Source organism: Sinocyclocheilus grahami, unplaced genomic scaffold (genome assembly GCF_001515645.1).
Source record: "Sinocyclocheilus grahami isolate Dianchi unplaced genomic scaffold, SAMN03320097.WGS_v1.1 scaffold59.1, whole genome shotgun sequence".
Lineage (NCBI taxonomy): Eukaryota > Metazoa > Chordata > Actinopteri > Cypriniformes > Cyprinidae > Sinocyclocheilus > Sinocyclocheilus grahami.
In genome coordinates this window covers 228345-252478 of record NW_015505238.1, presented here as the reverse complement: position 1 = coordinate 252478, position 24134 = coordinate 228345, and the positions used below count along the sequence as shown (strand labels likewise).

Sequence of the window (24134 nt, the reverse complement as noted above, 5' to 3'; positions counted from 1 at the left end):
CACCACTTCGATATGCAGTATATATATATCGAAGTGGTGATGGGCCGTCTGGACCAAAAAATGCCAGGGCCGATTTTTTGCCCCAGTACAGCCCTGTTCTCATCCATTACATGTTTTTAAGAAATGTAAAAGTTTACACAATTAATAATTAGTAAATGCATCTACAAAATTAATTTTAAGCATTTAAAAGTGTATATAAGATTTTTTAGATCATTTCATTCAAGAATTCATGATGACACATGATTGTGTCTCTCGCAGGCTGGCTCGGTTGAAGAAGAGTGGAGAGGAAGACTGGAGGAACAGGATAAATAAGAAACAGGATGTGGTGAAGGTTGCTGTGTCTGAAAGACACGCCCAGCTATGGGAAGTGGAGCAGAGCTTCAAGAAGAAGGTAACCTCTGAACCTTGAACTGTCTCAGCTGACCGTACAGGTCATAGGTCATGGTGCGTTGTCTAATTTCAAATACAGTGTGTATTCAACAGCTGTTGTGTTAAATTGATCTTTTTTTTTCATTTGATCTCCCTGCGATCTCGTGGTGATGTGTGCAGATCGTCTCCAATCATTTAGTCTACTTAACCCTTCCCTTTCTCACAATAAACTGCAAGCTCACATTCAGATCTGCCTCCATTCAATCAAACGTTTCATTCAGATGTACATGTAAATACGGGAAAAAAATATTCAGTTGTAATTCAGTTTCATTGCGACTTTAATACTTGTAGATCAGAATATGTTTATACAGTATTTCATGCTGATTTAACAAATTAGTTAACTTCTAATATGAGTAGCATTTTAATAATATTGAGAATCACAATCCGAGTTACTTTATTATTAGAATTAATGCAGGTAGCATCTTCAGACTGCATAATAAACATGTTTATTCTTCACAGTAACCAGATTAAAGGTTAAGTTCAGTATCCAAGTTTTTAGTAGGGGATAATTTCTCCCCTGTTCATTTTACCCCTTTTTGTAGGATGATGGGATGATGATTGATGACTTTGCCGTGTCTGATCAACTTTGGGTAAGGCTGTTAGCCATTAGCCACTGTGCTAACAAGCTTAACACGGGTATAGCCAGTGTACAAGGCTTATGGTTTTGTTTTTGTCTTTAATCCTTGTAATCACGGTGACGTCAGTGTGCTGTCATGGTGTTTCGGATCTTGTTGTCAACTCAGGATTACCCAGTTACTTGTGGTGGTGATTTTATTTGCTTGTTCCTCTCATATTGCTACCATGGTGACGGTATGATTTCTGCAATGTCAAACTTTATTTTCTATTATATTTTAACAGCCATTGTGATGGCTTTGTTGTTTTACCCAATGGTGACTTCATGGTTATGGTGTGGTATTAATTGCCTTGTTCAACCACTCTTATAGATAGGCTACAGGCTTTCAGTTAGCTTTAGTCGTAAATTTTACACACAGTGACCGTATCAATTAATGACAGCCTGATGAGCCTGTGAATTTATGATTTATTTACAGTACTGTATCTGCCAACTTATTTCATTTGATTCCAGTACTTTCCATTAGGGTTTCTCTTGAAACGGCTTGATTGACAGCATAGTTTGGAGAACGATTTCAGCATCATTAGATTCAGGGTGGTTGTACAAGGATGGTGATGGTGTGTTGTATTTTAGATTTAACTATAGTATTGTAGCAAATTACTTTGTCTTGTCTAGAGTTCATGTGGTTATAGAGGTGAAATTTTGTCTAAGACCAGTGTCACCTGCCTGCTGCCTGTCCCTGGACTTCCTCTTCATTCCCTCCTGTTTTGTCATGTGTCTCTCCATCTTTTGTCTTGCTTCCCCTCTCTGTCCTGTCTGTAGGATCCTGTCTTTTCCTCCTCCTTTTCGTGTGCCTCTGAACCACTGGATCAAATAGCAATCGTCCCCAAGGTGAGCAAAAACACCCAATGTAAGCTATCCTCTTCATTTCGCCCTCTGATACTGACAGCCGCCCTCTTTTGACCACTTATATTTTTTTCCCCCCATTTTTAATTCCTGCCCCATACTAAATCCTCTTAAATTTATGGTTAAAGCACGTCAGACCAGAAGTCCACCATACACAATATTACAATGTACAATTGCACAAAAGGCTGCAAACGAACAGCGCGCATCTGAAGTGTCTCTGAAGGAAATAATGCATTATTTATCGGCTTTAAGATATCGGCCAAATTTTCTTATCAGGCCGATACCGATAACAGAAAAAATTAGCCGATATGGGCCGATACCGATATGGTGGCCGATATATCGTGCATCCCTACAAAATACAGGGACAGTGTTTCAGGGATGGCAGTTCATTGCCTGTATATATTACCTGTGTTGTACTTGCATGTAATAAAGAAATGTACATAAATGGTAACAAAACAAAAAGAAGAAATATAATTATTAAATAAACAACATCTGGCTTCTGGGAACATCCTTTTACTTTTTTATTTATTTTATTCTATTTTTTACACAATGCACATCATTATGTACAAGCATTTCTTGAAGTCTAAGAAATTAAATTTTGTATTTCTTGGATTAATTGAGCACTCTCAGTTCTTGTCTTCTTGACAGATTCTTGTCTTCTACTAACTATCTCTTAAACTCTTGATCTTCAAATAACTTTATGTATTTTTTTTTATAAATTTTATATGCTCTACTTAATGCTTAAACCTTTTGGCCTGTGTAAATCTTTCTACCATCTTCATTATCTTAACCAACTGAAAGGACGACACATACATGCCTATATAATTCTGTTTGACTGTAAAACTAAACAAGGAGTATGAGGTCAGCGGTACAGTGAAGAATCTCCCTCCTATGTCTATTCATAGGAGCCTCTTTAGTCTAGCATGCATCCTCTCACCTTTTATCCTTTCTTTCCATTCTTTTCTTATCCCTCATTCCTCCCATCTGTCTTCCTGCTCTTCCCTCTGTGTGAAGGCTACCCCCCTGCCCGTGCAGGTGGATGAGCATCACCCCTGGAGACGGAAGGTGCCTCTCACCCCCAAACACACATCCACTATTCCTCCATAACACAACAATAAGACTTGTTGTAATGTATGTAAACGTATGTATGTTAAGTGTTTTTGTGGTGTTGTATTTGGTGTCTTTTTTGGAGAAAATAACTAGCTAGTTTGACTACATATGAATATTCTGTATATTTTAGATGCTTTTAATTTGGTGTGTTTCCAGGGTAATGTTAGGAAAATGGTGGCTAAGTGTGTATACTGAAAGCTCTTTTCATTATTTTATCTGAGTTTTTTTTTTCTTTGCTAAATCTTTTATTAGATGTGTTGTTTCTCTCACTACTTTTATAAACATAATGTTTATCAACAAAGTAGGGGTCGACCGATATGTGATTTTCAGGGCAGATACAGATTATTACATATCAAGTAGACCGATAACCGATATTTTGAACAGATATATATGTCTGGTGTAAAAATGAAAATTAATGTCAAAATTAAGAATAACAAGGGCTCTGACAAAAACTGCCTTTCCTGGTGTTGGTTGAGTGTAGTAATCCCACACTGCACTTTTTACTCTGGTCTTCCTCTGTGCATCCATCTACAATAAGGGTAATATAAAGAGAGAGTTAAAAGTGGGGCCACTGTATGCTTCATGATTAAGCATGTGAATACTGTACTAAAGCTAAACGGCTTGGGGAAATGTAAGTATTTGGCTTCAATAATTTACATGTTAGAAATGTATGTGTAATAGCATAACCTCTCATAATTCCTCATTAATTCTTTTCTGATACCTAAAAAATTACCTACAATAGTAGAGGTGACTATTCAATTCATCATCTAATGCACATCAATGGATTAACTTAAAAACATTTATATAATAAGTGTAAATAATTTAATTGTCTTCATAGCTATATTGTAGAAGTTAAGAAGACTGCAACTATTTTCATGAAACTATAACACTAATAGCCTTTTACATGCACACTTAGTTCAATAGCCTGTTGAAATGTCTTGGCCTATGTGAAACTAGAAATTTCAGTTTGTTTTAATTTACAGTACAGTGCAAATGAAGGCATAAATCAGTTTAATTTATCTTTTAATCAAATGAGAGTTAAACTCTTTATTTTTTTTGGCAAAGGGTGTACTATTAAAATTAAAACATGGAAGAAATAGCGTATTGTGTGATTATTCTTTTAAAAATAAGTTATAATAATTGTTGTAGTATTATGTATATCATACTGCACCACAGTAATATATTTCTGATAATTTCTTTAAGCTAACATGGGGATCTTTTAAGTTTCTGTAGCCTATGTAAGTGTTTCCCATACATTGATTTATTTGTGGCACCCGCACACTTTGTGTAGAAAACAAAACCGCGCGTATGTACCATTTACATACACAGAGCACATGCAGGATTTATATGTAAATAGTATTTTTGCGGCTTAATATTTACAGATACTGGTCCATATCGAGACTCTATTTAAGTGTACTGACCTAATTTTGATTAATTCATCCAAACTTTGACAAATTTCGTGACATTCTGCATCATACAGTAAATTCCATTTATATGACTGGATTCCGTACACATTTTCTGCATCGCGGAAATCATAGATAATATTGAGGTGTTTTGCAACTTCAGTGTAACGTTAGTGGATTGTGATTTATTGCAAATTAAGCAACGTCTGTTGCTGCCTTACCTTTGAGAGACAACTGATGCGTGGTCACTGAAGCAGCTCCAGTTAGCAAGCGCTTTCGGAGTGAGAGTGAATTCAGCATTGATTGGTCGGACTTGTGACTCCCAACAAATCAGGTGGGAGGTGGGCGGAGATTGCTTTAGGCCACAGAGTGGTGAGTTCTGACAGGCTGCATCAGAGCCAAATAGCGCGTTTCAAAATTAAGTTATTTTATCGGCGAATTGGTTTGAAAAAAGACCGATACTATAATCATAAAAATGCTTAAAATCGGCTCCGATAATCGGTCGACCCCTACAACAAAGCATCGCTTTTAGATTAAAATGATTAAAAATATATTTAAATTAAAGTGTGAGAACATGGTTCACACTGACATTGATGTAAATGCTTAATTTTTTCTCATTTGTCATCTCAGAGGATGGGAAATGAGGTGGTGGAGAGTCAGCAGATTGAGCAAATCGAGATGTCTATTCAGGAACGCAAGCAGCTCATCACCACACAAGAGGAGGCCTGGAAGGTCAAAGGTTACAGAGCATCCAATGACTCCACTCAGTTTACAGTGGCTGGACGTATGGTCAAAAAAGGTCAGTGAAAACTGCACATATTGCTTCACAGCAGTGACACAAATTGAGACTTTTTAATGTATTTTTGTACTAGGTAGTTTTGATACATATAGTTTTGCTTTGTAACAGTGTTCAACTTTCTCCTCTGTTTTCTCTCGCCCAGGTCTGGCAGCCCCTTCTGTTCTCACAAATCCAGTGCTGTCCCCTCTGTCCTCTAAAAACAAGAATGCCTCCCATACCATCTCAAAGCCACATGAAGGTGAGAAACCATACTGTACTCATATTCAAGTCCAGCTTGTCACTTCCTGGTCCCTCTACCCTTTTTTTCCAATTGTATTTTCTGTTCTCTTTCTACTATGTCATATTTTTTTTTATATTTATATGTCATGTATGCATACATATGGTTATATCACTGCTGTATTTTCTTAAGCAGAGATAGAAGTCAGACAGGACATGAAGCTGGAGTCAGACAAGAAGCTGGAAAAGCTGGAGTCATTCCTTGGTCGGCTCAATAGTAAAGGTGAGTGTGATAAGAAAATATGTAATGTACTTTTAAAGATGTTACATTTTGTCCTATATCAACTTTATTCAGTTTATTCTTAATGTTTTTATACATTTCTTAGTTTCAGGACTTCAAGAGGCCACGATTGCAGTCACAGAGAAGTCTGTTAAAGAGGTCATGACTGTGGATGATGAGATCTTCAATAAGTTTTATAGACACACAGAGGATATGGCCAAGATCACTAGCAAGGTGGAAATCAATGATGATTTTGATGCCATTTTTGGAGTGCAGTTGCCCAGGTAAAGCCAAAAGAAATGTGTAGCAATTGTGGTGCTAAAAGTGGATTTTGAAGTCGTCACTGTACAAACAGCCATATTTTTGTTTTAGAATATTAATTTGTTTATTTACAGCTTGACATACATTTATTTATTTATTTTAGATTGACTTCAGACATGGTGCAGCACAAGCGTGCAGTACGGCCAACCAGAAACGTTCAGTCATCCAAAAACCCCCTGAAAATGCTGGCCGTTCGGGAGGACATCAGACATGAGTACACAGAACAGAGACTGAATATCGGCCTTCTGGAGAGCAAGAGGATGAAACAGGAAAAGAGTGAGTGATTGAAGAAGGGTGTAGAATTGGACTACTCAGTTTATGAACCCATTTCTTTTAAATATGCACATTTATATAAGCAATATCACACTTGTAGACATGAGATATGGCTGCATATTGGCACGACTGTGATTTGGCTGTAGGTAATCACAGCATGCCGTTATACAGCCATATCTCACCTCTACGAGTGTGGTATTGCGTTTATACAACAGTTTGACGGCATGAGTGTGTAAATACATAAAAAATAACAACGGAGTGTTTTTAAAGCCCTCTTTTGTGCAGAACTACTTCCTCCACGGATTCAAATCTAAAGTTGACAGTTTAACAGCTGAGCCCAAGCCTCCGTTACTAATTCCAAAACGTCACTTTAGAACTAGTAACGAAGAAACATTGAGTTGCTTCATTAAAAGCATATTGTATTACTGTATTAAAAGCGGTGTATTGTGTATAGTAGAGTTTTATGAGAGATATTGACTGAGCGATTGTGATTACCTGCATCTGATACAGCATTTATTCTTCAGATCAATCTCATATTCACAATTAGTATGAACTAGAGGTCTACACGGGTCCAAAAATTCATACCCGAACCCGAAGAGACCCGTAAATGTGCTACACTGAAAGGCCAAAATTGTACTACCCGGAACCGACACGGACCGTCAATTATTTGAAAGATGGACCCGAACCCAGCCGGGAAGACACAGACCCGACTGGACCCGATCGGCACATATTCCACAGCAAATTGCTATTAACAAGTCGATAAACAAGTTGCAAAAATTTAACTTTTTGTCTTACCTAATGTAAGAAGCCTTCTCCCTTGTACCTGACTGTGATGCACACAATCCTCCTTGCCAAGAAAGTTTCATCTGTGTTATTCCTCTCTTGCCAATTGAAATGCGTAATCCACTCATTATTCCAGTTTCAAAAGTCCGGTGACGGATGACAAATGCGACTTTGCAGTTTTGCATTTTTTGTATCTCGAGTCAACTTGCATAATAATTTAGACTGTTTGCCCTTTTGGATTATAATAACGATTGCTCGTCCAGTGCCATGGCTGCTGACGTTAGCTTTACTTATTTTTCCACCTTATTTCAAATTACTGACTCATACTTTTCTCATTCTAATTTTACAATTTGAAAGTTACAAAACAACACACGCACAGCGCTGACTGACTCTGATAACAGCCGGGTGTTCTCTGAGTCCGATCGACTCGGGTATTACAAACAATGTTAAACAGACCCGGGACCCGAAGTAACGGATTGGGACCCGGACCCGGCTGACCATTTAAAATATAGCCCCGAACCCGTACGGAACCCGGGTCGGGTCCCGGGTCCTCGGGTCTCGGGTCCTCCATGTAGACCTCTAGTATGAACATCCGATAGGCTTGTACTATATCCTTTCATCTGTTAAAGGTGATTTCTGATGACAGCGCAGCTCGGTGCATTTGTTGGCTGCATACAAACTTTTTGAAAGAAGAAAAAACGTCCTTGCTCAAAACTGCACTTAAGTATTTTCAATTGAAAAGTCTTTATTGCTGTCTCGTGAAAAAACATTCTTTTATCGCCATCTGATGGCTACCGAAGTTCTAAGCGGCCATGCATTATTTTTTTTTTTCCTTCTTGTTTTCTCGTTATAACGACTTTTCTCGTTATATAGACATAACGAGAGTTGTTTTCTTGTTATAACGACTTATTTTCTCGTTATATCGAGGGAAAAAAAAATAATGCATGGCCGCTTAGAACTTCCGTAGATGGCGGAACAATGTAACTAAAATACTAATACTAAATACTACTATTATTTATATAAAATATTATTTATTGAATAATAATATATAATAAACAAAAACAACAGCCATCATAAAAGCTGCTTGGCAATTCGGTCAAAAGTACAAAGGCAGCTCTCTGAAATACAGCATTGAAGTTACATAAACATAAGATTTTGCCAAAACTATTTGCTCTGGAACAAAACATAGCTTAATGAGACCAAAGACTGCCCATTAGATTTGCCCAAAATGAAATATATCTCATGTTTAACCACTATAGAGACACCAGAGCCAGCGGTAAGTTCCAGAAGATCTGGCCGAGGTGAGGTGCTCTCTCCACGGGTTTATGAGCGCTGAATGACCGCTTACGCCCTGGAGCTTACATCTCCAAAACGTCGAAGCAAATTTTCAAATAGACGTTATCTTTATTAATAAACTGCATATTTGAAGTCCAAACAAGTACATTCTCACTTAAAATGCTCTTAAAACTACACTCTGTGACACGAAACTGTATTATTTTTAAAATTATAGTGGATTTGGGCATCCGCCATGACACTCACTGTGAGAAATACGGCAACTTCGGCAAGCGGAGTGATACAAACGGTGAAACGGCTGTTGGAGTTTTGTTGGACTCTATTATCGACACTCTTACCAGCCAATCAGATTCGAGGACCAGAAAGAATTGTTGTATAAAATTAGTTATAGTGTTGGAATTTCAGTCAGCCAGTGTGTGTGACAAACAGCATTTTTTTAACTAGACATCTCGTTCTACAATTTAAAAAAAATTCTGCACAAGGATTTAGGTGATTCAGTGAATCATTTTTTGGATCTCTTGCCACCAAACTAACACAAACCGTTCCAAATGTAAGAGTGTGGATAGTATAGCGCAATACAATGAAACACAGTTTTGAGTTACTCTCTTGTAAAAGTTAAGAGTTCATGCTCTTGCTGTCTGTCTCTGTTCTTTTCCTCCCTTTCTTAGTACCAAACAAGTACATTCTCACTTAAAATGCTCTTAAAACTACACTCTGTGACACGAAACTGTATTATTTTTAAAATTATAGTGGATTTGGGCATCCGCCATGACACTCACTGTGAGAAATACGGCAACTTCGGCAAGCGGAGTGATACAAACGGTGAAACGGCTGTTGGAGTTTTGTTGGACTCTATTATCGACACTCTTACCAGCCAATCAGATTCGAGGACCAGAAAGAATTGTTGTATAAAATTAGTTATAGTGTTGGAATTTCAGTCAGCCAGTGTGTGTGACAAACAGCATTTTTTTAACTAGACATCTCGTTCTACAATTTAAAAAAAATTCTGCACAAGGATTTAGGTGATTCAGTGAATCATTTTTTGGATCTCTTGCCACCAAACTAACACAAACCGTTCCAAATGTAAGAGTGTGGATAGTATAGCGCAATACAATGAAACACCGTTTTGAGTTACTCTCTTGTAAAAGTTAAGAGTTCATGCTCTTGCTGTCTGTCTCTGTTCTTTTCCTCCCTTTCTTAGTGAATAAGAACAGCGGTTTCTCTGAGGTTGCTCTTGCTGGATTGGCCAGTAAGGAAAACTTCAGCAGTGTGAGTCTGCGAAGTGTGAATGCATCTGAGCAGAGTTCCAACAACAGTGCCATGCCCTATAAAAAACTCATGCTCGTTCAAGTCAAAGGTGAGTGATGACAACAGCTGTTTTTGATGCACAAAATTTCAGCTCAGTGACCGGGTGGAGGGCTCCTTTTAAAGATGGCTCTGCTGATCAACATCACCCGTTCTGACCTTGTTTGGGCACAGCTTTATTCGCAACGTTTCATGTAAAGATAAATGGTCTCTGATTAGCAGCTAGCCATATAGAGTATGCTGTGTGTTTCTGTTGAGACAGCACTTATTTGGCAGTGAGACTGCCATGAAATATGCTGTTTACTTAAATGTAGGAGGGAGAAGCCATCTTGCGTGAGACCTGCTGCTTTTGTTATGGGGACAGCTGCTGTAGGATGTAGAAGTGCTTTGGATACCAATTCCTCATAAGGCATCCCTCTCAATCTAAACCTATGTGCATGTTCCCAAAACAACATTCTATCCTTAATAAAAACAGAGAAAGAAACCAAACAGTTCAACAACAACAACATATGATGGCCAACTGTAGTAATGTTCTGTTTAAAGGGAAGTTTATGCTGATTTTAACTGTTTTCAGTGAACATTTTATAAAAGTAAACTATAACATTTCATTAGGTGTCTTGGGTTTAAAATTCAACCAAGATTAGGCTGTGTACAGTCAAAGCAAATCACTTGGTTTGTTTGCAGCTGACATCAGGGCGTTCAGCATGTGACTCACATTGATAGTGTCCCAATTTCTCTGTGCTTTTTAATCAGGTCGACGGCATGTCCAGACCAGACTGGTTGAGCCCAGAGCTTCCTCCTTGAACAGTGGTGACTGCTTCCTTTTGATCACATCTCATTATTGCTTCATCTGGATTGGAGAATTTGCCAATGTTATTGAGAAGGCCAAAGTGAGTGTGTCCTGATATGTACAAACAAATGCACATCACTCTATCAAGCTTTAGCATTGTTTAATATCCAGCTGTTAGCAGTATTGTTATTGTTAATTAAAACTAATAAAAGTAAAGCTTAAATAAAATAAAATACATAAATATGTATTAAATTGAAATTCTTAAACTTCTTTTATTTCCGTTGTCAAGGTAACATTTCAGTTTTTGTCTAAATTTAAGTTGGAAAAAAACTTAATAAAATAAATAAAAAAAACAACAACAATTAAAATGTTAACTAAAATTAAAATTTAAAATAAAAGCTCATTCAGAATTTTAATAAACACTAATAGTATATAAATAATACTAAAATAACACTGGATGTTCAGTGCAAGATGTCAGTATTAGTGACTCATATAAAAATGTTATTTTGGTTCTCAAGATTTTGTTACAGTTAAATCTGTCATATCCTGTACTCATCCGTGGTGTTTTCAGTACTGTTCATATGTTGGTGAGTCCCCCACGTGCAGGAAGTAAACAGAATTAACCACAAAGGAAATGTCATATTGTTGTACAGGAAGCAGGAGGTGAATTGTAAAAGCTCCTGTGTCTCTCTTACAACTTTCTATTATTGTTCAATCCAGACTGCAGGTCATTGAACTCTGAGTTTGACCTACATCTCACCAGTGATGAAATGGTTATTGTCTTAAACTAATGGAAAAGTCTTTTTAGGGGTTCAAGCGCATAACGCTGAAATCCTATTGTAATTGTTAAAATGGCCTGATGGTGACGCTACTGCTATCAAAAATCACTCAACTCCTAAACCGTTAGTTGCAGCCTCAAGTGTCTTATATCGTTGGAATCCTTGGCTCACAACGGACAAAACACGTCTCAGATTTTTGGGTATTTTGAGTTTTTCAAAAAAAATGTAAACCTACTTTTGCGAACCGTTCCTAGTGCAGAAAGATTCTCTGGAGAGTGAATGTCAGTAATTATAAAAAAAAAGTTGACTTACCAACTTTTGACCAAAACATTCGCAAGGAGCTGCTTTTACTAAAATTTTAACTCTTGAATGGAAAAAAATACTTTCACCAAACTGGGAACACATGAAAGAGCTCAATCTGAGGTCACAATGGAAAAAAAACAGAGTTTGGCCACTTAGTGGCACTATAACAGGAAAAAAAATACAAACATAAAACCGGCTATAACTACGCCCCCATTAGTCTGATCGATTTGAAAATTGGTATGCCGTGTTTTTGTCTAAAGGGCCACAAGTGTCTATGAGGACATAAAAAAAAAAACATGGCCATTGGCCGATGAATTTTGAGCGTCTATTAGCCAGGGTTAACTAGTCCTAGTTTTTTCACTCAACCTCGATACAAGCACTGCAGCACGATTCTCTGAACTTTCTAAATCAATAATTATCCAAAAATGTTGATCTTTACCCTTGGGTTGCTATAATGGGTTCGTTTAGAAAAGGGGCATGTCCAAATATACCCAAAAGCCTATAATTCCTAAATGAAAACTTCACCAAACTAGGTGAGCACATGCGACAGATGACAGATCATTCTAAACAAGCATGCAAAGTTTTAGGTGGCGCTATAACAGCCATAAATGTTAATAAGCATCATATTTCTATGGTAAATTACCTGTAATTGACAAAAATGCTCTTTTTAATCACTGATTTAGCTGACTACAGGCTTGTTAAATAATACACAGTGTCTTTTTCCTTATGTGCTTAAATGTCTTAAAGTGCTTGAACCCTGGTTATATTATATTATATTATTTTATATCATGCAGACCGCAGAGTTAGCTACGTTCATTCATACCAAGCATGACCTGGGATGCAGAGCCTCGTATGTGCAGACCATTGAGGAAGGTGCCAACACTCACACTCATGCTGCCAAAGAGTTTTGGAAGATTCTTGGTGGCCAAGCCAGTTATCAAGGTAAGCACAAGCATAATAAGGCATGCTGATCTTAGAGCAGTTTAATGACCTTTACTTACCACAGTCCCTGTTAATATGGCTCTCTCTACCCTACAGCCGCTGGCACTCCAGAAGAAGATGAGTTCTATGAGAGTGCCGTCGTAGAAACCAACTGTATCTACAGGCTCATAGAGGATAAACTTGTTCCTGAAGATGACTACTGGGGTCGAGTTCCTCGATGCTCCATGCTTAACCCTAAAGAAGTACTTGAAAATACTACATATTTAATATTAAGGATGGTTTGATAAAATTAAATAAGATTTGTTTTTTAAACTTTAAACTAGCAATATATTTTATTCATATTATAAGCTACAGTCTACAAGTTTGCATGCTTGAAGTTGAAAAAATTGATTGCCTGTTTTAGGGCCTATGGTCATATTTGGTACGATTATCTTCTTTAAATATTAGCCTACTCAGGCCAATACCTGACAATTAAATTAAAAATAAATTAAATTCAGTTCAATTATAAATATATTGTACATCTCTGCTAAACACTCTGTTATATAAATGAACTAAAGTAAGGTATTCAAGTTTAAACCAACTTTTTATTCTTGTTTGAAATCTAGGTGCTGGTGTTTGATTTTGGTAGCGAGGTCTACGTATGGCATGGTAAGGAGGTGACGCTGGCACAGAGAAAAGTGGCGTTTCAGCTGGCAAAGCACTTGTGGAATGGCACCTTTGACTACACCAACTGTGATATTAATCCTCTGGACCCTGGAGAGTGCAATGCACTTATACCCAGGTACAAAACGGAACGGAGTATGTTTGGCTGTGCTGATGCGTACTGTTCCATCATAAATCAAGTTTTGGCACTTGTGACCTTTTAAAGCTCATTCACACAGGCCTTTCAGGTCAGAATTGTGCTGAGTACTTAACTTACTACCCCTGTCAAAACAGTAGCTTAGTATCTCAGTGTTCATAAATTTCTGAGACCCGATGCGTGTCTCCTAAAATACATAAGTGCTGTGTTCACATCTCATGGTTTTGTTTTGTTCTATTCTTATGAATTTATATAGAGTAGTTATATACAGATTTGTATAAAATCTTTATGAAATTAAAACAATTATAGAATCTTTTCTGAATCTGTTATTCATAGGAAAGGCCAGGGACGACCAGACTGGGCTGTGTTTGGCAGGTTAACGCAGCACAATGAGACTATTCTTTTTAAAGAGAAGTTTTTAGACTGGAGTGACTCCAAGAAATCCACTAAGAAGAATGGTGACTCGCATGCTGAAGAAAACAAGGTAGACTCGCCCAAAATAAGTTACTAAATTAGAATCATATACGTCAGAATATATTTAAAATGTTCCAAAACGTCAAATAGAATTGGTTGGTTAATTTCTTTAGGAGCATCGGGGTGGGGAATGCCGGCCATACGATGCATCATTGATGTTGACGACAGTACAGATGCCAGTCAAGACCGTTCTGGATGGGGTCGATGTTGGACGAGGTTATGGATTGGTGGAAGGTGACGAGGGGCGTAATTTTGAGATCAGTACATTATCTGTTGATGTCTGGCACATTCTAGAGTTTGACTACAGGTAGGATGGATTATTTATTTGTTAAGGCTATTAAATTAATGGAGTTTCATTATACAAACACTCTCTCTCTTGCTTGTTCTAGTCGTCTACCCAAACAGAGCATTGGTCAGTTCCATGAAGGAGACACATATGTGGTAAAATGGAAGTACATGATCAGTACAGCAGGTGAGTTGTATGTTGGAGGCGCGCATTGTAATGTTGTTTTGTCAACTAAAATATAAAAATAAATTCAGTTTCAGTAATTGAAATAAAATATAAATTTAAGATGTAAAACTTAATTGGGTGCTCTGGGAACTAACTAAACGTTTAAGCACTAAAATTGCTAAAACTAGGGAAAACAATTTAACTAAATGAAGAAAAAAATAAATAAAATGCTCTGGATTCTTTACTTGCACATTTTTCATATTTAATCTTAATTTAATTTAAATTAAACCTTCTCTCCATGGCCTGATGTTATTCCCACTGTGTCCTCATCATACAGTCCATCTATATTCAAATGCTCTCATATGTATTAATTTAATTTTGTGAAACCACAAGATATAGTGTTTCTGAAAATGTTGTTTGACCATGATCCAAAACTCTCTGCTTTTTTGTACAGTTGGCAAGAGATTGCATTCAGAACGGATCATCGGTCCAGGGAAGGAGAAATGTTGTTATTTCTTCTGGCAGGGACGCAACTCCACTGTGAATGAAAAGGGAACCTCAGCACTGATGACTGTAGAGCTGGATGAGGAGAGGGGTGCTCAGGTATTTACTATAGATCATCTTATACTTTAAAACTCATTTTTAGGATGTTCTTAAGCCTTTTCTCCACTGCTGTTTAAAAGTTTGCAGTCTGTAAGATTTGGTTTTTTTTTGTATGTTTTCGAAGAAGTCTCTTATGCTCATCAAAGCTGCATTTATTTGAATAAAAAATACAGTGAAAGGGTAATATTGTAAAATATATTTCAGTTTAAAATAACTGTTTTCTATTTAAATATTTCTTTTTTTAAATATTTTAAGTTGTATTTTTTTCTGTGATGGCAAAACTGAATTTTCGCATGATCTTTCTAGAATTATTCTAATATTTTGACTTGATTCTTATTATCAATGTTGGAAAGAGTTGTGATGCTTAATATTTTTGACATGTTTTTCAATATAGCAGCATTTATTTGAAATGAAAGTATTTTGTAAGAACAAGTCTGTTTAACTTGATGCTTGTTATGCAGGTCCAGGTACAGCAGGGAAAGGAGCCTCCTTGTTTCTTACAGTGCTTCAATGGAGGAATGATTGTTCATGCTGGAAAAAGAGAAGAGGAGGAAGAAAATGCACAAAGTAATCTTTTTGCTAGCTTTACCACACACTGTTTATATTTTAAATAATTTTACATCTTGAAAATCATATTTTGAACAGATTACCTCTTACAGACTTGACTTCCCTTTTTTTTTTTTTTTTTTTTTTTTTTACAGATGACTGGCACTTATACTGTGTGAGAGGAGAGAAACCCCTAGAGGCCCATCTGCTAGAGGTCGTGTGCCACTGCAGCAGCTTACGGTCTCGCACCTCTATGATCCTCCTGAACATCCCAAAAGCCAGCATGTACTTGTGGCATGGCTGCAAAGCACAGATGCACACAAGTGATGTGGGTCGTACCGCTGCCAACAAAATTAAAGAGCAGTAAGTCAACTCACATGCAAACAAACAAACGGCACTTCCCGTCAAAAAGGTTGCATGCCCCTGAAGTAGACTTTCTGGTCTCCAGGTGTCCTCTGGAGGCGGGGCTTCACAGCAGCAGTAAGGTGTCCATCCAGGAGTGTGATGAGGGAGCTGAACCACAGGGCTTCTGGGAGGCCTTGGGAAGAAGAGATCGAAAGGCGTATGACTGCATGCTGCAGGGTGAGCAGAGAAGCATGTGTCTGTGCGGGTGATTTACAGCATTCCTGCGGGTCCTTAAGCAGTCTTAAATTCAGTATGATCAATTTAAGGTCATAAAAAGTCTTAAATATATTAAGTAGTACAACAAAGGTTTTGAGAAACTGTTGACCAAAAATGAAAATTGTCATCTTTTGCTCACCCTCAACTTGGAACTATTCACTACTCCTTTTATTATCATTTTAAGAGATCTTACATTTGGAGACAGGAAAGCAGGAATTGTGATACAGCCTAATGCGATTATTAAACTAAATGTGAGTGCTGCACATTTCAAAATAAAAACGCAGTGCTGTTGTGCATTTTACAGGTTCATTGTTTCAGAGGAGTTCACAATCAATGAATACTGCACATTTATGCAAAGCCATTGCTTATGATCTATTAGCAATGTTTACTTTATAGTGTTTGTTTTTAATATGTTGTAGATGTAGATATTGTATTTTATCTCCCTCATTTTATTTGAATGAGCAGCTGTTAATAGTGGTGCATATGCATTTCAAAATAAACTTAAAGTCTAGCATTAGGAATACATTTTTTCCTGGATATTATTGGTATATTGGTTACATAATAAACTGTATCCAGCATTTAGTTCAATATAAACTCGTACCTCTTCTTTCTGGGCCACCCTATGACAGGAAGGTGAAAACTAACATTGTCACATTCAATATATAGATTTTTTTTAATCAGCACAGTCTGTTAATTGTCTTTCTTTAAACACATTATTAGCAAAATCCAGCATTGATTAACTTCTAATTCGAATGTACTGATATTATATTAGTACATAAACCAAGTTTAATACATATGTACTGTATATATTAAATAAGACAAAACTATTTTAAACTTGCAGACAGTTACCCTGTTTTGCGGTCGAATATGTGCCTGTTTACATTAAAGAGATGTGATTTATTTTGAGATTGTTTGGATTTGCGCTAAATGGACATATAGTATTATTTTTATTTGTGTGCGTCTTTAAACGATACTGTTGATTCATGTGTTTTGTCATGCTTCTCAGATCCGGGAAAGTTCAACTTCACTCCCCAGCTGTTCCAGTTAAGCAGCACTTCAGGAGAGTTTGTGGCAGTGGAGTTTGTGTATCCATCTAGGGAACCAAATTTGGTCAACTCGATGCCTTTCCTACAGGAGGATTTGTATACAGCTACTCAGCCAGGTGCTTGACATATTCATGTTCACTAAACACTGTTAAGAGTGCTGTCTGATGTAACTTGTTAACTTGCACTGTTAGGTATTCTGGGTGGGTGTCAGTTACCCTTTAATTAGGCTTTTCTACACTCATTACATGCATAATGTAATAAGGAAATTTGATTCTTCACACTGATTTAAAAATCATGAGATATGTCTGTGGCAGTGTCATGATGTCTCTACTTGTGTTTGATTGTCTTTTAGCCCTGTTTTTGGTGGATAATCACCATGAAGTGTACCTATGGCAGGGCTGGTGGCCTCAGGACAGTGAGAGCACGGGATCAGCTCGCATACGATGGGACTCTGACAGGAAATGTGCCATGGAAACAGTACTCCAATATAGCAAAGGTGACTTAAAAAGACACACCAGTCTTTAATGGTGTTAGGAAAGAAACAAGAATGATATTGTTTAATAAAGCATATGTTGACTTTCTAGCAGCTCCCTGTTTAAACTTCTTAGAGGTGGGCAAAATGTCAACAATAAGATAAAGATTTTGATTGAAAATGACTTATATTGTTGAAAAGATTTTTGTTGATTATTGATGATTTGGTTCAACCACAGTGCAGAACAACACAATATAGTAAGGAAATCAGAGATATTTTATTTGAAATGAATTCATATTAAAACCCTTTTGCCCGGTTTCACAGACAAGTCTTAGTCCCAAACAAAAATGCATGTTTGAACTGTCTTAACTACAACACCTGATCATATTTTCATAATACTTTTTGAGAGTTACTTACTCTCCCTTGGAACAAAACCAACCAATATTTAAATCTCTCAATAGAACAATACCGGCCAATATTTAAATCCTAAATGAAATCTGTTCGTCATATAAAGCGGTCGTATAAATTCTCAAGACTTCACAAAATGGCTCGATTCATATGGATATCATGTCACAATAAAAATAGCTTAATTTGTGGTTCAAAGATTAACGAAGTGATACAGGTTGACAAGTATGAACAACTTTCTGAAAAGCAACTATGAAATGATGTGTATTGTAAAAAGATTTGACTTCAATTTGATAAATTTGACTTAATATAATTTTGAAATGAATTTCTCTTGAACACATATATGTGCATGGTTTTATAACATACAAAGCTGCTGTGCTCATGGGGATGTAAGTTCAAATCCGAACTGCATTATTTCCCAGTTTTTTTTGTATCATTTTTATTTTTTATTTGTTATCATTTTTATTGTAATTTAATGTTTTGACAATATAAAAAAAAGCATGCAATAACATCACGTTGCTTTTGGTTTTATAGAAAAAAATGAGAAAAAAACTCCCAAATCATACCTGATCCATGCAGGACTTGAGCCTCTTACTTTCACCAACATGTTTCCCAGCTGGGAACACAGAGAGGACATCGCTGAGATCACAGAGAGGGTGAGAGAGAAAGTTTAATCCACATACCACGTTTGTGTTATAAGAATATGGTTTAAAGATTTAGTTGTTTTCTGTGATTTATAGGAGGCTGAAGTATGTAATCAGATCATTCTGGTTGAAGACGTCTTGACTAGACTCTGCAAGACCACTTACCCACTTGCTGATCTTCAAGCCCGTCCACTACCAGAAGGAGTTGACCCTCTGCGTCTTGAGATCTACCTTTCAGATGAGGACTTTGAGGTGAGAAAAATCACATTAACAATGAGGTTTCAAAAGATTACTCGCTTGATTGTTTTGGTAGCGTTTAAGTTTCATTAGTTGTGCAAAAAAGCCTAACTTTATAGTTCTGGACGATTTAAAGTATTGTATGATTTTGAGACATTGGACAGGGATATTACTGAAGTGTATCTGTTCTGTAACATCTGTCTGCCTGTGTGTGCTCATATGTTCTGTCTTTCAAGTACTATCTACTTTTATTTTGCCTTTTTTACCCTTCATCTATTTCATGTTTCTCCTTCTGCTCCCACTGTCATCTTAAAGCAGCCTCTCTTAACCTGTCTCTCCCTGCATCTTTCTGCTTTTCCCCTTTTTGCTGGTGTAGTCTTGCGTCTGATGAGGTTAATTTTTCCCTTCACATGCCAGGGTGTAGGGGCTTCTGGGAAGGTGAGTTTTGTTTCATGAGGAACACTGGTGTTTTCCCACTAATGCCGCATCCTCACTGTGTGAACTGCATCACTGTGTGCTTGTGGATCACATGCCATGGCACAAGCCACCTAGTATCTAGCAGCGTGTGGGTCACTGTTCACCACTGTTATCTCACTGATTCTCTAGGTCTCACACATGGGGGTGAATTTTTCTTGGATGTACACTATGGTCCAAAAGTTTGAGGTTAAGGTTTTTTTTTTTTTTCCTCAGTAAAAATGCATTTAATTCAATGAGTAAATAAATGTTTTATTTTCTATTTTACATTTCTATGTTACAGAGGATTTCAATATCAAATAACAGTTTTGAAAAATGTATCGCAGCTTACACAAAAATAAACAAATATAAAATTAAGAAGAATTTCAGCTGTGTTAATAATGAATGTGTCTTGAGCACCAAATTGGCATATTCCAGAAGATCATGTGACACTAAAGAATGGAGAAATGGTTACTGAAAATTTAGTTTTGCCATCACAGAAATAATTACATTTTAAAAATAGTTATTTTAAGTTGTAATAATTTCACAATTATTTTAGTTTAGTTTAGTTTATTTTGATAAATGCATCCTTGGTGAACCTAAGACTTTTTTTTTATATATTTTTTTATTTTCTCCAAAAACAAGAAATCATACTAACCCCAAACTTTTCAATGGTGGTAGTCTTTAATTTAGGCATGTGCTAATAATAAAATTGTTAATCCAGTAATTATTTTCATGTTATGGCATATAACAATAACCACTTTTTTCTAAATGAATAAAAAAAAAACTAAAATATATTTTTTTAAATGGGCATCGCAACATTATAACATTTATAATACTGTATAAAAACTTAATATTCATTTTGATTAGATTCAACAGTGTTTTTAAAATATTGTTTTTATTAGCTTTGAGTGTTATATGATGGCAAAGGTCATTTAAATGTAAAAATGGGAGAAATGAGCATGAGCAATTAAAAATATTCAACATCGATTTTGACTATAAATTTAAAAAAAAATTCTAATATCAGCTAATAACAGAATATGGTACAAGTGAATTGTGCATCCCTAAATTAAATACTTTGTACTCTAATATTGTTCCCATTTTTGGATTGATGAGTGGCAGTGACCAATATCCTACAGCTCTTGTGTTTGTGTTTGTGATCATTCATCCATTTTGTTCAGCACCTCAGAATCTTGAGTATGATTAACACTTGTGTGTCACCTGCATGCGTTTTTAAATCCCTACACTTAAAATTATATATGTGTGTATGTTCTCTGCAGAAAGCATTGGAAATGACAAGAAGTGAATATGAGGCACTGCCAGGGTGGAAGCAAGTGAATGTGAAGAAAGACAAAGGACTGTTTTAAAGGAACTTCTGACTGGGATAGAATCTGAAGTGGAGACCTTCTCATTCCTTTTGATCCAGACAAGACAAACGCAAGTGAAGATCTACCTGTGTCAAACCACACAGGGAGGTGAAAAGGGGCTGGATGAAGGAGAAAAGACACTGATGGGCAGGGGTTTAGCAGCCTCTTGTAGCACATTTCTCTCCCATTTTCTCCTTTTTTTTGTTTTTTATCAGTGGATTAGCAAGTTTTGTTTTCTTGTTGAATGTTTTGAGTGCTCCCCAGCATCTTATCCTTCCCATTGTTCTGCATTGCTGTGTCCACATAAAGCCAGTCACCGTCCAACATGCACAAGGCAGCCCTCACGCACTGCCCAGCTTTATATAAAGACCTAGTAAATGAAAAATGCCTTTATCTTTAAGCTCAAAAGAGCACTTTATGTAAGTACGTTCATACCTGCTCTCATAAATGGCCTCAAGATGTGTTTGAACCTTCCAGATAGATGCTTGAACTTGAGAACCCCATGTGTGTGTGTGTGTGTGCGCATGAGAGAGTGTTTGTGAATCTATATAGTGTGTGTGTCTCTTCAAACAGGATTGAATGAAACTGTGGAATAAGAGAAAATCTCTTTCTATTCTGCGTTGTATAGTGCCTTGCCTTCATGTACAGTTTATATAAAGACAGATGCTAGTCTGCATTTTGAAAACACATTTGTGATATAAATAAATAATGGTGCAAATAAACACTGAATAATGTAGATAATGAAAATCTTGTCTGGTGCTTTGTTCGCAAATCAGTTTTGATCATACATTTTGAAATCAAACTCATAAAATCACGATCATACTCAGTATTTTTTAGGTTTTAGCACTATGCATGTATGATTTTGATTTTGGTAATGTTTTGTTTGACATGCTGTGTCTCAATTCGCATGCTATCAAATTAAATTATATTAAATGGTATTCGAAATTAGATTTAGCGTGCCCCAAATCGTAGTATGTTGAAATGAGTGTCCTAAAGTTTCATGAATGGTTCATTATTTTCAGTGAAAATTCAAAGTGCAGATCCATGCACTATAAATATATGAAACAAACCATATTTTGAACGGGCAAATGTGAAGCCTCTGAAGGAATGCAAAATGCTGCTGAATAATAAAGTTCGGCGAGCGAACGCACATTTCTCAAGGGAACGTAAAAGAGCCAATGTAAATTTGTGTTCGTAAATGTAAAATTTCTGGGGGGGGGAATGCAAATGATTAAATAAACTTTTCCATCAACATGTAATTGTAGGGGCTTCATGGTTTTCCACAGCCAGTATGTACTACAAATATAACTTGGCAACCATTTAAAAGTTGTCACATTCAACACAACATGCTTTATTGTGGTAATCTTGTTTTCCAGTTTTAAGTTCATGTTCTCAGTGTACCGATTATATAGTCATATAGTCGTGCTGTATCAAATAATGAACCCATTTTAAAGATTAAAAAAAAAAATCCATAAATGCATTAGAGCAGCAGAGGGCGCTTTTATTCCACAAGTGAAAGTGATTAGTATTGCATCATCCCAGAATGGCCAATCATAAGGAAAACAGTGTAAAATATCTGAATATTCATTTGCATTATCTCGTTGTCTCTTTTTTTTTTTTCTTCAACTTGCCAAATTTCTGTATAGATCCATAATTCACAAAAATAAAAAAATATATAAATTGCCTTTTAAATCTCCATAGCTTTTGTATCTATTAATCTTTACTCTCGCAGTTCTTATTTTAGGAATACCCATGATAAATTACAAAAACTGAAAGTAGTTTCAAAAAACAAATGAGCACTGCCATAAGTCCACAAGAGCACAATTAGGACACCGGGAGTGGAGGTTTTGAACTTGTCAGGTCAAGTGGGATTTATAAGTCACATGATCCAATCAAAGTCAGGGCTAAAAATGGTGTATGGCCAAGGAGCTGCTTCCTGTCTGTCCGACTGAGGATTGAGGACATACCTACATCTCAGACAACAACTCCGATACAAATGTGCAACCACTGTACACTAGTGTACAATAGCCATTGTTGCAATTCGTATGAACATATTTGATCGTAACATTAACATGCATTTTATATGCATGTTTGCAAAGTGTAAGGGGGGTAAAAATAGCACATGAATATTCTGTTATATGATATGCATTCAATTACTCGTCATTTCAGGTGCTCTATTCTCTGTTACAACTGACATAGCACCATATTTTAGAGACTGGCAACAGGACCTGGTTAATCCAGGATCTCATTAACAATACCCATGATCAGGGCAGACAAATCTGCTTTACCTGGAATGCAATAAACCTCCAGGCAAAGTATCTGATTGGCTGAATGGTAAAAGGTCACTGCGTGTGATTAGCTGGAATTTCTATACTGAATTTCCTATTGGTTGGAAAAGACGTAGAGTGTGTGGTTGATGGGTAATAAATGACCTTGAGGAACATCGAGCTGTGGGAATGTAGTGTACTTTTATTTTCTCTGCCATGAATCTGCTCATTTTGTGTTGACCTGGAGGTCTCTGTCAAGATTAAATATCTGTGAGAAACTGGAAATCACTTGAGAGCAGAACACAACATGAAACATGAAACAAATTGAATTAAAACTGTTAGGTTAAAGGCCCATTGAGCTACAGAAATGCACACATCTTTGTACAACTGAGAGCTCATTCAAATAATGAGAATGAGAGCCGCTGAGGGGTGACTGCACAGAACACTCTTCCCGTCTTCTGCTGTGACAGTAGGTCAAGTGAATTGTAGTGCACTCGGTCAGTACACAAGGAAGGAACCAAAGCGGATTTAAGTTATCTCGTTAGTATCATTGGCTCGGATAAACTGTTGAAACAAAGTGAAGGGCCCTATATACAAACAAAGCTCGCATCAAGCGGATGTTCTCAGCATTTCTGTGGTTAAAGGACATGTTCATTTTAGAAAACGAGCAAGAAAAGGGAAGGTTTTCCCAGCTAACTAAAGTGACACACTCAAAAACGTCAGTGTTTTTTAAATGATTCATGCTCACATACTATATACTATGAGCTAACTGCAAAAACTCACTTTCCAATACCAAAACTCCAAGGACTATGGGATTCTCTTTCGCTTGATCTTTGAAAAATAAATAAATAAATAAAAACATTTACATTTTCTAAATAAAAAAAATATAATTAAAAAACGTAATTATATATATATATTGATTGTTATACATATATTTTATGTAGGCCTATTTTTTGCTTTTTATTTGACACTTTATGGAAATTACAAAATAATTTAGTGTTAACTTTATTTTACATTTTTTAACAGTACATTTATTAATTTATTTTATTTTTACGCTTTTGAAATGTTCCCTTTTTATTTGGCAACATTGCTAACAGGCCACGTTGTTATTGCTGAATGTGCAGGGGAACACCGGTAGGGGGCGCGACGCTCACGGCTCACTGTTGCACCCGCCGGTGTGTGTGTGTGTGTGTGTGTGTGTGTGTGTGTGTGTGTGTGTGTGTGTGTGTGTGTGTGTGTGTGTCAC

At 36.6% G+C, this 24134-nt stretch overlaps 1 protein-coding gene across 4 annotated transcripts in view; it reads left to right on the top strand.

Moving 5' to 3' along the window:
- LOC107584371 (supervillin-like) overlaps positions 1-22091 on the top strand; it is a 61065-nt gene extending 38974 nt beyond the window's left edge. For 2 of the 4 annotated variants that reach the window (XM_016270951.1, XM_016270952.1), the window contains 27 exons: positions 259-391; positions 972-1019; positions 1823-1891; positions 2921-2971; positions 5050-5218; positions 5361-5456; positions 5628-5717; positions 5821-5998; positions 6139-6311; positions 9586-9741; positions 10443-10579; positions 12356-12503; positions 12600-12745; positions 13109-13284; positions 13639-13786; positions 13890-14083; positions 14166-14248; positions 14682-14830; positions 15292-15397; positions 15532-15739; positions 15825-15958; positions 17004-17159; positions 17396-17539; positions 18455-18576; positions 18661-18816; positions 19219-19239; positions 20535-22091. In XM_016270951.1, the coding sequence (XP_016126437.1) occupies positions 259-391; positions 972-1019; positions 1823-1891; positions 2921-2971; positions 5050-5218; positions 5361-5456; positions 5628-5717; positions 5821-5998; positions 6139-6311; positions 9586-9741; positions 10443-10579; positions 12356-12503; positions 12600-12745; positions 13109-13284; positions 13639-13786; positions 13890-14083; positions 14166-14248; positions 14682-14830; positions 15292-15397; positions 15532-15739; positions 15825-15958; positions 17004-17159; positions 17396-17539; positions 18455-18576; positions 18661-18816; positions 19219-19239; positions 20535-20621 (3478 nt within the window). In that variant the 3' untranslated portion in view covers positions 20622-22091. The remainder of the gene's footprint in view (positions 1-258; positions 392-971; positions 1020-1822; positions 1892-2920; positions 2972-5049; positions 5219-5360; positions 5457-5627; positions 5718-5820; positions 5999-6138; positions 6312-9585; positions 9742-10442; positions 10580-12355; positions 12504-12599; positions 12746-13108; positions 13285-13638; positions 13787-13889; positions 14084-14165; positions 14249-14681; positions 14831-15291; positions 15398-15531; positions 15740-15824; positions 15959-17003; positions 17160-17395; positions 17540-18454; positions 18577-18660; positions 18817-19218; positions 19240-20534) is intronic. The other 2 variants (XM_016270953.1, XM_016270954.1) reach the window with 2 other exon arrangements.
- The last annotated feature ends 2043 nt before the right edge of the window (positions 22092-24134 follow it).